This window comes from Labeo rohita, chromosome 17 (genome assembly GCF_022985175.1).
Source record: "Labeo rohita strain BAU-BD-2019 chromosome 17, IGBB_LRoh.1.0, whole genome shotgun sequence".
NCBI classification, from domain to species: domain Eukaryota; kingdom Metazoa; phylum Chordata; class Actinopteri; order Cypriniformes; family Cyprinidae; genus Labeo; species Labeo rohita.
The window spans coordinates 9,678,129-9,693,582 of record NC_066885.1 but is presented as its reverse complement, the minus strand read 5'-3'; the positions used below and the strand labels follow the sequence as shown (position 1 = coordinate 9,693,582).

The window sequence follows — 15,454 nt, the reverse complement described above, 5'->3', positions numbered from 1 at the left end:
GATTTTGGCTTGTGTGTGTGTGTATGTTTTTGTTTTACACTACAGTCTAGAACAACACTCTTAAAAAGGAATAACCATCGCATTTCCCGCTGAGGTTTCGCGTTTGCTGAAATGATCTGAGAACTGAATGTTCTAGTATGTTTGGTAAATGGGCTGCCAGTTTGGGAAATGGTAACAGAAACCTCAGATGAGAAAAATCCTGGAGAACTGGAGCAAGTCTTACCAGTAAAGGACATCCAGTTCAGTACTGTTAATTGAGGCCTCAACAAAAATGTTTGTTTGTAGCTTTATAAATAATCATTTTTCTGAGTTTCTTACAGGTTCTGCAGTGCTTACAATAACATGAAATAAAAAATACATAAAAACATTATAGTGTTTTCACGACGCGCACTGAATGTAAACAATGCCACTATACTATATTTTTGATGATTATTGCTGCTGAAAATGGTCAATTATTGTCATGTTTTGGGCCGTTTTAATCAGTTGGACTGGAAAAAACAATTGGAGTACTATAGACTGCTATAGAAGTTATAACAAACCAAGGAGAAGAGTGCAAAACCTGTCTGAGGAACAAAAGGCGTTTGTGGTTGGCCAAACTGAACCAGGACTTCCAGGGCAAGAATAGTTGCGTTTATTCTTATAATTTCCAGTCAGGTAGGCGAAATATTAGGCTAATATTTTAATTAATACTGCTCGTACATATCTTTACCACCTATTAACTTTAGTTTGTCAAAATATTGCATCCTTTCCTGCTTACTAAGTCCTTCTCTATATGATTTAGCAGCTTCCACGGGTCTTTTCCGTGCTTAAAAAAGCATAAATTAGCAGAAGAATGTATTCAGTAGTACATTAACCGTGCAATCAATGCTGTTGTTTACATCCGAGTGTCGCCGATATTGCCGCGCATCCGGGTAACTGACCAAACAGTGACATAAATGCAAACTCTATAAAAAAATAAATAAATAAATGTAAGTACTCAATTTTAAGCAAAAAATAATAGTCAAATCTTTTAATACAATTACCTGAATATGAATTCAACAGATAATGCCAAAAATGTGACCCTGTTGTATAATGCTAATGGTTATTTATAGATAAAACAAATATTTGACAGGCCAAAATTGTCCAATATAAAGCTGTATGCCATGCTAGGTTAATTGCGTGTTAGATAATCATTTATCTAACATATCTAATCGTTCAAAAACATTGATTTTTGCTTTTAATGTTTAAAACTAAACAGGACAACAAATTGTACCCTATTCCTGGAAAGTGCCACATGCAGCCATAACAGACAGGGAACCTCGAGGGGATTTAATTTTCAGCACTTACCAGATTTTGTGGGATTACATGGAGTTTGAACAACATTTGGTTGGATCATCCAGGCAAAAGCGCATCAGATGACACAAAGGCATCGCTGTTTAAAGACAAGAGAATCTCAACTAAATTTAGGCTAATTGCATCACCTGTGCTTGACTGGCAGTGAGTCGACCAACTGTGAGGCGTATCATGACACGAATAACGTTAATGTTACTGGTTTAAGATGAACATGAAGTATAGAAAATTAATCTCTCTGCGTTTAGTCAGCAGTTTTATGTGTTAATTTCTAGGTATGTTAAACTGAGGTGTGTCGACAGCCTGATTAGCTCGACGGGGGCAGATATAAACAAACATAGATGACGTTCGAATCGACCAGCAGGTGGCGCTACACGCTAATAAAAGATTTTCAGTTTTTCGGTAACTAGAGCAAGATTTACTCACTCTGCTGGCTGATTTAATTAAAATTTCCAGCATTTTGTAATTAGTTACATTTACTAGTAAAACTTTCATTTTAAATATGCAGGCTAACAAGTTTTTCATGACCTTTAACTATGCTTTAAATATACTAGGTCAAATAAATAAGTAAACGTGTTTTAGAATTAAAATTATTTTAAATAATGCTTTTATTGACTTGGTTTTGTGCATAATCACTGAACCTAAAGTAGTCTAAATATTAAAATCACAACTTTTGTAATTCTTTTAGCAATAAAAATGATAAATGTGACACTGGACCACAAAACCTGTTATGATTACATTTTTTAAAACTAAGTTTTATAAATCATTTGAAAGCTGAATAAATAAGCTCAATATGTTAGGATAGGACAATATGTGACCTTGGACCACAAAACCAGTCATAAGTGTCAATTTTTCGAAATTGAGCTTTATACATCATTTGAAAGCTGAATAAATAAGCTTTCCATTGATGTATGATTTGTTATGGCCGAGATACAAGTATTTCAGTATATGGAATCTGAGGGTGCAAAAAAATCAAAATATTGAGAAAATCACCTTTAAAGTTTTCCAAATTAAGTTCTTTGCAATGCATATTACTAATCAAAAATTAAGTTTTGATATGTTTACAGTAGGAAATTTACAAAATATCTACATGGAACATGATCTTTACTTATTTCCTAATGATTTTTGGCATAAAAGAAAAATCTATAATTTTGACCCATACAATGTATTTTTGGCTATTGCTACAAATATACCCCAGCGATTTAAGACTGGTTTTGTGGTCCAGGGTCACATATATAGTGAATGTTACTAATCAAAATATAAGTTTTGATATATTTATGGTAGACAGTTTACAAAATATCTTCATGGAACATGATCTTTACTTAATATCCTAATGATTTTTGGCATAAAAGAAAACACAATAATTCTGACCCATACAATGTATTTTTGGCTATTGCTACAAATATACCCGTGCTACTGGTTTTGTGCTCCAGGGTCACAAATGTATGAAATTAAGATCAAATAAAGCACACAACAGACAGCAAACAAAGGATATATCATTTATTGCACTCCAGTGCATTTAAACATGAAAATTTAACAATTTTCATTACAAAAGCAGGACATGGATTCACTTGGTGACTTTTAAAAATATTAAAGACACAAGTTACTTCCCATACACATTCTCATGCATAACGTTTGGCTTGTTTGCGATTTTGGACATATTTTGTAGGCTTATAAACTTATCAGGATGCATTAACATTCTGGTTTTGTCCAGAGTTCACTTGAATTTGCTATGATCATGCGACAAGCACTCAGCAGCCAGTGTGCTTGTTCTGTACTGTGGATATTTCAGCTTACAATTTAAGAAAATATAAGAAAAAACTTTTTACAACATATTACAGGCCCCACAGGCTCAAATTATATCCTTCGGTTTGGGGATTTATATCAGCCCAAAGACCTAAAAACCACCACTAACACCTTCAGTGTCCAAAATATTACAAATTCAGTCAGTATATTGTATTTATAAATGTGTAAAATGACCAATAAATGTGAATTTTTGTGTGCTCTTGCATTTTGTAGAATGCATAAAATATATACTGTAAGTGCAGGATTTATTATTAAAATAATAGGCAAATTCATAATTTGTTCACTGTGTTGGGGAGGTTTCAGTATCTTTTACTGAATCTTTGGCAGTTCTTGTCTTGAGTTTTAAAAAAAGTGCTGTTGATGCCATAAAAGTGTCTCTTAAATTTAGAGAGCCCTATATATTTCTTAATATATATACCATAATACCCTGGCCTTATCTTATCAAAAATGTTAGTGGAATATAATCTAAGCGTGTATTTGTGCTGAAAAGCCTTCATTTTTCCTATATGATGCAAAAAATAAAGGGGTGTATCTAATGTGATCACTTTTTTAAAAAGATACATTCAAAATCTCATAGCATAACAGCTTTAAAGCATACCGAAAACCTTCACTTACTTTATACAAACAGTTGCACAGTCTTACAGATGCTTTTTCTTCATATAGTGTATGCACACACAACATAAAAGGCCAAAAAGCATGTTCTTCAGAAGCATTATAAATAATCTGTTATGTAATTGTGCTGCATGTGCACCTAATGCATCCAAATATTAATTAAAAGTTGACTGAAAACAAAAACCCTCCAACCAAAAGAGAAAAAACACTTTCTTTGTGTGCAGATGTGAAAGGAAATATGAAAGGCAACCAAGCTGATCAATATGGCCAATTTTCCATTCCACTTTTTGAATTTCTTCCTTAAAGATCTGGGATCAGAGGTCCTGCTTCATGTTAAAGGGATAGTTCACTCAAATAAAATACAAATAAATGCATTCTGCCATCATTTACTCCCTCTTATGCTCCACTGAACACAAAAGGAAATCAGAATGTCTGTAATTTAATCTTCAGTGAACTATTCCTTGACTAGAAGGACGTGATCAGAGTTGTAGGTGTGAGCATTAACTGTCTTGTCTGTTAATATTGCAGTCATTCATCTGTGTTGAAGAGGAGTTTAGGAAGTGTCCTTAAGTCAATCTGAGGCAGGACAAGAAGGCAGTACACAAAGAGCCAAGCAGCCAAAAGGATGTAGACAAGGTCAGACAATGTTGTGTCATATGTGCTTTCTGGACTCGCAGCAGTCTTGCTCTCCAAGCTGTAATGAAACAAAAGAGTGCACAAACTATTAGTGAAATCAAATTTGTATAGCTAGCAGATTAGAATTACATACTGTTGCTTTAAATAATCTTACAGGAATAGCTCACCCAGAAATTAAAATTTGCTGAACATTTGCTCAACTTCAGGTTATCCATGATGTAGATCAGTTTGTTTCTTTATTGGAACAGATTTGGATCAATTTAGCATTACATCACTTGCTCACCAATGAATCCATTACAGTGAATGGGTGCCGTCAGAATGAGAGTACAAACAGATAATAAAAACATTACAATAATCCACACCACTCCATACTATTTTTTGTCTGTTTGTAAATAATTAATTATTAAGATCTTTTTTAACTTCAAACAGTTGCTTTCGGCTAAAATACAAGTCCTCTATTGATAATATTGCTTTCTCCTATGAAAAAGTCATCTTGTCTGAATCAGGAGAGAAATATGCACAAGCCTGTTTACAAGAAAAACAGTCCATAACTGTTCTAAACAAACATATCTGTGAATTTGAATGCTTTTTTATTGAAAGAAGCTTTATTGTGGATTATGGACAGGGTATTTTGGATAAAAGCCATTAAGTTTATACATCTTTTCGCTTCACTAGACGCTAAGTGATGAATTGGAGTGTGGATTACTTGTGGATTATTTGTGATGCTTTTATCAGCTTTTTGAACTCATTCTCACGGCACCCATTCACTGCAGAGGATCCATTGGTGATGCTAAATTTCTCCAAATCTGTTCTGATGAAGAAACAAACTTGCATCTTGGATGGCTTGAGGATAAGTAAATGTTCAGCATTTTTATTTGTGGGTGAACTACTCCTTTAAATACCCCATAAAACCAAATTTGAGTTTTTAGTCTGTTTCTATCAGCTTTGAGGCCAATTTACATGCTAGTGTCCTCATAAAAGTTGACTCTTTAGCATATATACACAAACATTTAAAATGTACAGTCTTTCTCTTCCAAGAAAATATCTTGCATTGTGGTTTCAATAAGAAATGTCAGCAAACACTTGTCAAGTGACTTGTCAAACTGAAACTTAAGTCAAGCAAAAGGCCAAAAAGCCATGTAAAACTACTGCGCAAAAACAGTTTCAGACAGGCATGGGTGTGTCTCAATACAATGCGCTTCCGTTCTTCCTAGACTACTGTTGCTGCAAACAGTTTGCTCAATTACATCACTGTAGGACTGCCTTTGACCACATAAAGCATTATACATTTGAGGATTTAAAATACCTTAGGGGCGTAAACAACCCATGCCACACCCCCAAACACACTCCCATCATAGGTATAAAGACGACACCCAGTCAAACAATACAAACACACAGATTTGAGACACAAGGTTTAATAAAACAGGGATAGAAAGGTTTGCCCGAGCAGGTTTAGTACACTGAGTCATTTAAAATTGCTTCATTGCATGAGGTAAGGGTGGAAATTGGGATTGACTGTTTTTGTTAAATAAGATAATAACAGTAATACCAACACCACAGGCTGAATCATAGATAATTTAGCAAAAGATCAGTCTAAACCAGTGTTTCCCAACAACTGTTGTCGGGTGTGCCACAGAAAATTATCAAACACTTCCTATCTCTATTATATTTCGTTATTATTATTTTAAATGCTATTATTTTTATTACAGAGCTGTTGATCATCATTACGTCTTTTTGTGGGTTTTACAAATATTTAACCAATGAAATGCATTCAAAAGAGCTTGTGGCTAAACCTTGTAATGCTACTGGATCTATAAAACCTCATAACTCTACCCTGCCTCCACTCAGAATGAAGTGCCGCGACACACAGACGTCTCCTTTACAATGCAAGGGTAAATAAAGAACTGACATTTGAATAAGTACAGCATTTTCTTTACTCAAGAAAGACTGTTTACAAAGGCTAATGTTTTTGAGTGTTTGAAGAGCAGAGAAGAGTCTCAGCATTTGCTGTCTATAATAATTTTGTACACTTTAAATATCCTGTGCATAGTGGTTCATCTTTTATCCACAAGTTTCATACGCCCCATGAGGCCTTGCGTCAAAAGTGGGAGCGTCTTTCGGTTCAAAGTAAACAAGTAGGACGTGACACTCATTCATTCAGCAGTTGACAGGAGTGACGGGCAAATGAAGCCTCGTGAAGCACCGAGACTTTCCTCTGACTGTTTTGGTAAAAGATTTAATGCTTCGAGAGTATCGAAAACAGCGCGATCTGGTGGTTAGTAAAAAATAAAGCAGCCGAAAGTCTGTGAAGCTCCGTCAAAAGAAGCATTCACCACAATTTCCATAGATCGATCCATGTTATATGCACAAATAAAAGCCTAACCGTGTGTGTGTTTGTTGAATTTCTGACTCTGACATTGAACAGTGCCATTAAATGCCAGTACGAATATCAATATCATGTAATAGAAAAATAATGTACACATATATTAATTGCATATGGCATATATTTAATTTTCCTGAAATAATGTGTATTCTTCATATTTACTTGTATGACTGGGTATTTAAAAATATAATTATTAAACAGGTCCCGAGGAAAATGTACTTGCAAATAAGATATGGGGGTCGAACATTAGGACATGCAAAGTGAATCACGTACATGACTGGACAGAAAGTGAGGCTTCTACGAAAGGGATTTCTACGTTAACAAGCCTCGAATCGAGGCTTCATCTGGCATGCCCTTTAACACAAGCTCTGATGTCTCGGTTCAAATGTCATTTCACTAGTTGAAAGTCATTCAAGATTTAGCGATCCAAACTTGCTAATGATGTGGGAACACAAATTCAAAAAGCATATGTTGTCCATAAGAACGTAATGACATCTCTTATGAAGGTGTGCATCTTTACAAATTAAACAACTGTCTAAAAAAACATGTAGCCTCTTTGCTAATTAGCACACAAAATACCATTGGCATACTACGTCCGCCGCCTCACCGGAAGCTGTACCCACGATATCATGAGATTTTGTCCAAATGTATTAAATAACAAGAAAAATTGAGTACCCATATATAACCTGTAAATAGCTAAAAACGTAATGCAATTATTCACTTGTCAAAAACCTTGTTAACTCCATTTGAGCATGATTTTCAGAGAATGTTAAGTGCAATTGTCAAAAAAAATATACATAAACCCAAATACCAACTCTGACAATGCACTGTGTAATTATTAGGGAAAAAAGCCCTATCCCCATTTTCATTTATTTTTTTAGCGCTTAGTGGTGTGCTGTGGGATTTATTACTTAGGTTGGGAATCACTGGTCTAAACCTGTCTTTATAGATATTAGATTTATAGATATATTATAGATAGATACGATATTTAGTATAAATATATAGTTTTAGTTACCTTTTATTTATGATGGTACTGTCCACTTTGCTGCGGTCTAAGGCCTTCCCATTTTGTCCCTAGTAAAAGGAAAACAACAGATTAGTGAAATCAAAGAACATGTAAATTTATATAGTCCCAGAAAAAAAGGCTGTCAACTTCTTTAAATTTTAAGTACGTGAACACCTACGCTGCAAGCTGAGATAATTATATACACTATTGTTTAACAGTTTGGTGAGATTTTTTAATGTTTAATTGAAATTAAACCAAATAAAAAATACAGTAAAACTGTAAAATATTAATACAATTTAAAGTCACAGTTTTGTATTTTAATATATTTAAAAATGTAATTTATTCCTGTGATGGCAAAGCCAAAATGAATCTAAAATGAATTAATTTAAAATGGATATGTTTACAATGTCCTTTGATTCTTCAGAATTTTTTAAAAAATTTGTTGCTCAAAAACATTTCTTATTATTATCCTGTTGAAAACAGATTTTGAGATCCATTTTTTTCACACTGAGGACAACTGAGGGACTCATATGCAATGCTCGCCGATGCTTCAAAAGGAAACACAATGCATTAAGAGCTGGGGGGTAAGATCAGGGTAAATTTTACTTATTTTGTCTTCTAGGAAACATGTAAGTATCTTCTGTAGCTTCTGCAGGGCAGTACTAAATGAAGGCAAAAAAAAAGAAAAATGTACACATCTTCATTCTGTTCAAAAGTTTTCACCCCCTAGCTATTAATGCATTGTTTTTGCGGCTCTTTCTGGAGCATCAATGAGCGTTTTAACCTTCTGTAATAGTTGCATGAGTCCCTCAGTTGTCCTCAGTGTGAAAAGATGGATCTCGAAATCATACAGTCATTGTTGTAAAGGGTTCAAATACACAAAAATGCTGAAAAACCAAATAATTTGTGGGACCTGAAGGATTTTTCTGAAGAACAGTTGGCAGTTTAACTGTTCAGGACAAACAAGGGACTCATGAACAACTATCACTAAAACAAAAAAAACACAGCTGTGGATCATTCGGGTAACAACACAGTATTAAGAATGAAGCATATGTAAACGGGGTCATATTTATAAACTCAACTAATATTTTCTCTTGTAGACTATGTAAATGTCTTTTATGTGAAATATCTTATTCAGGTCATTACTAAATAAAATATTTTGATTTTACACATTTTTGGTTGCCAGTTTGTTCCTATGTGGTTGCTAAGGTGTTCTGACTGTTGTTTAGCAGATTGCTATGTGGTTTCCAGTGTTTTCTTGGTCTTATTTACAGGCAGTAAATAAGTCAAACGAGCCCACCCAGGAGTCTCTATAATATTCTTGTCCCTAGATACAGCTTGGATCCTTTAAAGTCTATGCATTTGTCACTAATAAAACCTTTTGCATTAACAAACCTTTGATTCAGTGATGTCAGTGACCTTTCTCAAGTGTATAGTAGTCAAAGGTTGGCTTGTATCCGTCACAGCTCCTTCCCTTTTAAGAGAATGACAAATTTGTTATAGCCGATAAAACACACATTTCATATGCCTCACTGAACTTTAAGAAACCATATATGGAGCTAAGTTACAATTAAGCTAATTTATTCATGACGGATTGAATCCCGGCCAAAAGCAGAGACTAAATTTCATGACTTCAATCAGCTTTAATGGAAAGCACACATTTTTTACATGCTGCGAGAACAAAATGTTTGCATCATTCAACTAAAATGGATATGACCTCTTCACTAAACACTAACGTTTTCAAAACTAAACATTAAGTACATTTAAGGCAATTTGCAATGGATCTAAGAGGCTTATGAGGTCACATCCTTGAGAAAACAGAATGCTCCCCTGTGACATGGATTGAGTATCTGTAGCAGACTCTATTAATAGAGCCGTACCTCAGAGCCCCAGTGTTTTCTCTGGCTCCGGTGCTGGTCAGGTCGTCATCTGTCTTAATGAGCTCACAATGCTCAGCTGGTGAATCAGGCTCCACCGCGCCCCATTCTCCCGGGTGCCTGTCAAACGGGCTTTGCTCCTGGATATGCGCAGATCCCGATCTATCCTAGATGGACACATGTAAGACCTTTGTTCATCGTTGGAACACAAATTAAGATATTTTTGATGAAATCCAAGCTTTCTGACCCTGCATAGACAGCAATGCAACTGACATGTTCAAAGCCCAGAAAGCTAGTAAGGACATTGTTAAAATAGTCCATGTGACATTAGTGGTTCAACCGCAATGTTTTAAAGCTACGAGAATAGTTTTTGTATGGAGAGAAAACAAAAAAAACAACAACTTTAACAACAATTTCTTCTCTTCCGCATCAGTCTTCGATGCAAGTTCACGACAGTATGATGCATGTTGGATAAATTGTTGAATAAAGTCATTATTTTGGTTTTCTGTGCGCACAAAAAGTATTCTCGTAGCTACGGTTGAACCACTGATGTGTCAACAATGTCCTTACTACTATTTCTGGGCGTTAAACATGTCAGTTGAGTTTCTGTCTATGCAGAAACCTCTCGGATTTCATCAAAAATGTCTTAATGTGTTCTGAAGATAAACAAAGGTCTTATAGGTTTGGAACGACATAAGTATGAGTAATAAATGATAAATTATTTTACATTTTAAATATAAATTATAACACAATCTCAACCACTATTTTTTACATTTTTTTGGGCTTTTTTCACACTCTTATTAAAAGGTCAACTGAACAAAAGGAGAGAGAATGGAGAAAAAAAGCCACATAAAGCACTGTTTGACACTGCAGCTGAACCCAATTCTACAGAGAGCCGATCCACGTACTCATTACGTGAGGGATCTGAACTTGTCTTTTATAGTTTCTCTCAACTATCAATCTTTGATCTGGAATCGAAAGCGTGGTTGAGAAGAGACCGAATACAGTATTAGTTCTTTCAGCAGCTCTGAATATTTGTGCTATACTCAAAGGACTCAACAGCAACTGTAACAGATCATTAAAGCAAGAGATCACTCTGAGTAATGCGCTCAAGTGAACTACATTTTGGAAAAGGAGGTCGTGACCCTGAAAGAGCTCATATGCTTATACCACTGCCTCTGTTTGTAGGTCACTAACTGGCTTGTTTTCTAGGCCAAAGGAAAAAGTGAGAATAAAAAATAACCTTTCTCGACTTAAATCCCTTGCCATGGTCTTCTGAAGCGTCTTCGGTGTCCGTATCCGATTCAGTAAGCGAACGCTTGGGAGGTGCCGGCTGTAGCGGAGTCATGCTGAGGGACAAGCGTAACTCTGCAGGACGTCTTTCAGGGTACCCACGGACACCAATAATAAACCTTGAGTCCTCAATTTCCTCTTCAGTTGGCTGTTCAACGCTGGACACTTCTAGACGCTGTCTGTTCGGGCTTTGGGACGGTGTAGAGTCACTTTCTCCATCGTGGATGTTGGTGTCAGAAAGAGGCTCCTCGGTGACTGAATTCAGAACATCTACTGATACAGGTCTGTTATCCTTGGCCCCTCCAGGCTCTGTATTGTTTGAAACCTGAGCTTGGCTTTCACCATTTGTATTGTGGGAAAACTCTGTCCTCCTCATGCCGTCTGACCCACTTTCCAAGTTGTGCTCACCTATAATAAGCAGATCTTCATGAATACCTTTACTCTCTCTTGGCTCATTCTTGAGATGACTTACATTTCCATTTAATTCATTGTTCTTTTCCGTTGGATTGTCCTCGAAGTTTCCACCTCCTTCTGATTCACTGAAAAGTCTTGAGTCTGAATTGCAGTCCTTCTCGGTTGAGTTTGAGTGGGACAGACAATCGCCCTGCTCGCTTGAGCTCTTTGCCACTGGACCTCCACACATATAACACACTTGATCTTCATCAGGAACCTCAACTTCTGTTTGGCTCCGATCTGAGATCGGAGGTTCTTCAAGCTCCTCCTCAAATACCACATCCTTCACCTCACTTTGAAAGACAGCTTCTTGTTCCCCATCTCGGAGGTCAGTGTTCTCACAGGTTTCAGAATGACCATTTAGAAGGTTTTTGTCTGGTTCCTCTGTTGGTTCTTCAGTCAGATCAGTACACTGTTTAAGATCCTCCTCACTTCCTGATATAGAAACCCTCTCATATTGCAGAACTGGGCACTCGGGCTCATCCTCAAATATGAAAGGCTTCTTCTCAGGTCCATCCGTCAATTCGACAGCATCCCTTTGCATGGCTTCTCTATTGGAAGACTCAAAGTTGTCCTGCAAATATTCAGATTCACTTCTCACACTCACTTCTTCATCAACAGTGGAAGTGAGTAAACTCTCAACCTCAGGTTGAGCTGGCATTTCTTCCTTATTATACTGAAAGTATCCAGAATCACTTTCCAAACATGAAGCATCAGCAGAGGATGGATTGACTGGTTCTTGGTTCTCCAAAGGATTGGATTCGGTTTGTTCTAAACATGCATCTGATTTATTCCCCATGTCGTCACTGGGCAAATGATTAGCAGATTGTTCTTCTTTCAGATCTAAGATGTATTTGTAAGCATCGTCCTCCTCAGATGGCGCAGTGGATTTGGCATGTAAACTATCCATGGAGCCGAGGGAGTAGTTTCCCTCATCTATGAACAGCTCACGGTCCAAATGATTCTCCGGCGTGCTCTCTGGCGAAAACGGTGAACCTAAATCTGAGGTCACTTCAACAGCACCAGCAGTACTGCTCTCGCTTATCGGATCTTCGTTGACCCGGTGAGAGTTAGTAGTCTCGCTAAGTACCTCGCTCCACGAGTCGGGCGAGTTTACAGCAGAATCTGAAAACGAAGGTTGCGGAGAGCTAGTGGTGGATACATCTGTGTTCAAGTCCAAAATGGGCTTGTCATTTGCAGGGATTGGACTTGAACCCACTGACGATGCTTCATTCGTCCACAGTTTGTCCTTAGGGGTCTGTGGAAGGACTGGGGAGGTGATCTGCTCACGATCTTCAGACACTGACGAAATGAAGATCTTCGGTGGCGGTTGAACCACGTCTCTCTTGACTGTGTAAGACTCCCGTTTCCTCTGTACTCCATTCCGAACAGGAGGTTCGTTCATTCGAGTGCCGGCTTTATTTCGCTCCAGAATATCTGATGTGTCATCCTGGAAAAAAACGAAGTACATTTAGTTAAGATGTACAAGACTTGAAGTGATGTTGTAATTTGTTGAAATGTTCCTACCTCCTCAATTCCAGGAAAGTGCTCCAAAAACTGGGACACATAGGTCATTATGGACTGTTCGTCAGGAGGATTCAACATCACATCTGAGGGGTTACATCATGTCATTTTTAGTTAAACTGTGCAAATGTATTTCAAAGCTATAGTAAATGAAAGGTAGCTGAGATACATTTTGTTACATAAGAAATACAGTGGCCCCAAAAGGTATTTGGACACAGCCTCACTTAAATTTTGAATATATTTTGCGTTACATAACATACCAACGTTAATTTATCATTTAAATGTATTCATTTAGCAGACAGATTTAATCCAAATCGATGAGCAAATGAGAATTATCATAAGCACTTTATCATAAGAAAAAATGACAATATTTGCAGTACACAGAGCAGCGATTAGGTAACAGAAAAGAAGAGAAAAATATTTTGAACCAGGAGTTATTTAAATGTATTTTATGCAAAATTAACTAAATTAAATGTATAATAATATTATATTTTAAACATATATATTTTTTTTTAAGAAGTTAATACTTTTATAAGACATACACTGTCATTCAAGTTCCATTTATTGATCAAAAATACAGAAAAAAGTAATGCTATGAAATATTATTGCAATTTAAAATAACAGTTTCCTATTTTAATATACTTTAAAATATATTTATTATTTATTTCTGTGATGCAATAAATAATATTTCTTTTTTAATATTTATTTCTGTGATGCAAAGCTGAATTTTTTTTTTTTTTTTTTTATCAGCCATTACTACATTCTTCAGTGTCACACGATTCTTCAGTAATCCTTCTAATATGCTGATTTATTATCAGTGTTGGAAACAGTTGTGCTTTTTTCAGGATTCTTCGATGAATGCAAAAAAAAACGCATTTATTCAAAATAGAAATGTTTTCTAACAATATAACTCTTTACTATTACTTTTTATCAATTTAACACATCCTTGCTGAATAAAAGTATTACTTTCTTTCAAAGAAAGAAAGAAAAAAATTGCTGACCCCAAACTTTGTACAGTATTATTGTTAGAAAATTTATATTTTTAAAAAATGCTGTTCTTTTTAACATTTTATTCATCAAAGAATCCTGAAAAAAGTATCACACGTTCCAAAAGAAACTAAAACCACTATTGTAATTATATTTCACAATATTACTGTTTTGTATGTATTTTTAATCAAATAAACACAGCCTTGATGAGCAGAAAAGACCTCTTTAATAAACATTAAAAATCTTTGTCATCCAACACTTTGATGATATTTACCCTCAGGTTCTAGGAGTCTTGGGATGCCAAGACTGTAGTGTGCTGTTCTGAAGGCTTCCTCGATGTTCTCTCTAGGCGTTCGGAGCAGAGCCCTCCTCATATCCACCAAACTGGGGTCAATGGACTTAATCACAGCAAGGAAAGCCAGACCACTGGTCCAGCTCTTTCCAAAGTCTTGCACAGCAACTCCATATCTGGAAAAACAAAGTAGCACACGTCCTAAATCTGGCCAGTGCTAATTTAAAAAAACAAACTAAAATCTTTCTTACTTTCTGGTACGTCTCTGGACCCATTGCAAGAGGGTCTTGATCACCTTTCCATGACCTCTTGGAGCAACAGTGGGTTTTCTCTCATCTGATGGCGTGCTGGAATGGGAAGTGTCTGAATCGGAGCTGGTGGGTATGGATGACAAGCTGGAGGAGGAAGGGAACTGACTCTTAATGTTCCCTGTGAGTTCCTTGATCTGTAATACAAACAGGCCATTACTGAACGAGTAGATGACAAGCATTTACTCAGTGTGGTAGCATTTCCTATCATGCTGCTAAGTTAACTCTTTGCTCCTATCTTAACACTGACTAGACATGTGATAAGAGAGTTGCTCTCTCTCAAAGACAAGATAAGATTAGTTCACATTTGGACTGAAAATGCAATCGTTGGTCCAATTAGACCTTAATCGTTTCCCACAGCCACTAGCAAGTAAAAAGTCAAAAAACCTTGGAGAATCTGTTAAATGTTAAATGTTAAATGTTAAATGTTTCAGCATTTTTGTGCATTTGAACCCTTTCCAACAATGACTGTATGATTATAAGATCCATTTTTTTCACACTGAGGACAACTGAGGGACTCATATACAACTATTATAGAAGGTCCAAATGCTCATTGTTGCTCCAGAAGAAAAAACAATGCATTAAGAGTTGGGGGGGTGAAAACTTTTGAACAGAATGAAAATGTTCTTATTTTGCCTTAAATATCATATATATTTTTTAATTTAGTACTGCCCTTCAGAAGCTACTGAAGATACTTACATGTTTCACAGAAGACAAAATAAGTGAAATTCACCCTGATCTTCAAATTCAAAAAGTTTTTCAAATTCAAAAAACTTTTTGAATGTCAAAAAGTTTTTTGCCTCTTAATGCATTGTTTGAACGGGGTCATTTTTATAAATTCAACTATAATTTTCTCTTGTGGATTACATGTAAATATCTTTTAAGTGAAATATCTTATTCAGGTCAGTACTAAATAAAAAATAACATGCATTTGGTATGGTCTTTTTT

General features: G+C 35.9%; 1 protein-coding gene across 1 annotated transcript in view; it reads right to left on the bottom strand.

Annotated features, from left to right (window-relative positions):
• Nucleotides 1-2,816: 2,816 nt before the first annotated feature.
• Nucleotides 2,817-15,454, bottom strand: part of clmna (calmin a) — a 34,572-nt gene continuing 21,934 nt past the window's right edge. Inside the window, exons 6-13 of the mRNA XM_051133312.1 lie at nt 14,450-14,643; nt 14,181-14,374; nt 12,923-13,005; nt 10,893-12,845; nt 9,653-9,816; nt 9,168-9,246; nt 7,782-7,840; nt 2,817-4,441 (exon numbers count right to left, since the gene is read on the bottom strand). Coding sequence (XP_050989269.1) covers nt 4,276-4,441; nt 7,782-7,840; nt 9,168-9,246; nt 9,653-9,816; nt 10,893-12,845; nt 12,923-13,005; nt 14,181-14,374; nt 14,450-14,643 — 2,892 coding nt within the window. The 3' untranslated portion in view covers nt 2,817-4,275. The remainder of the gene's footprint in view (nt 4,442-7,781; nt 7,841-9,167; nt 9,247-9,652; nt 9,817-10,892; nt 12,846-12,922; nt 13,006-14,180; nt 14,375-14,449; nt 14,644-15,454) is intronic.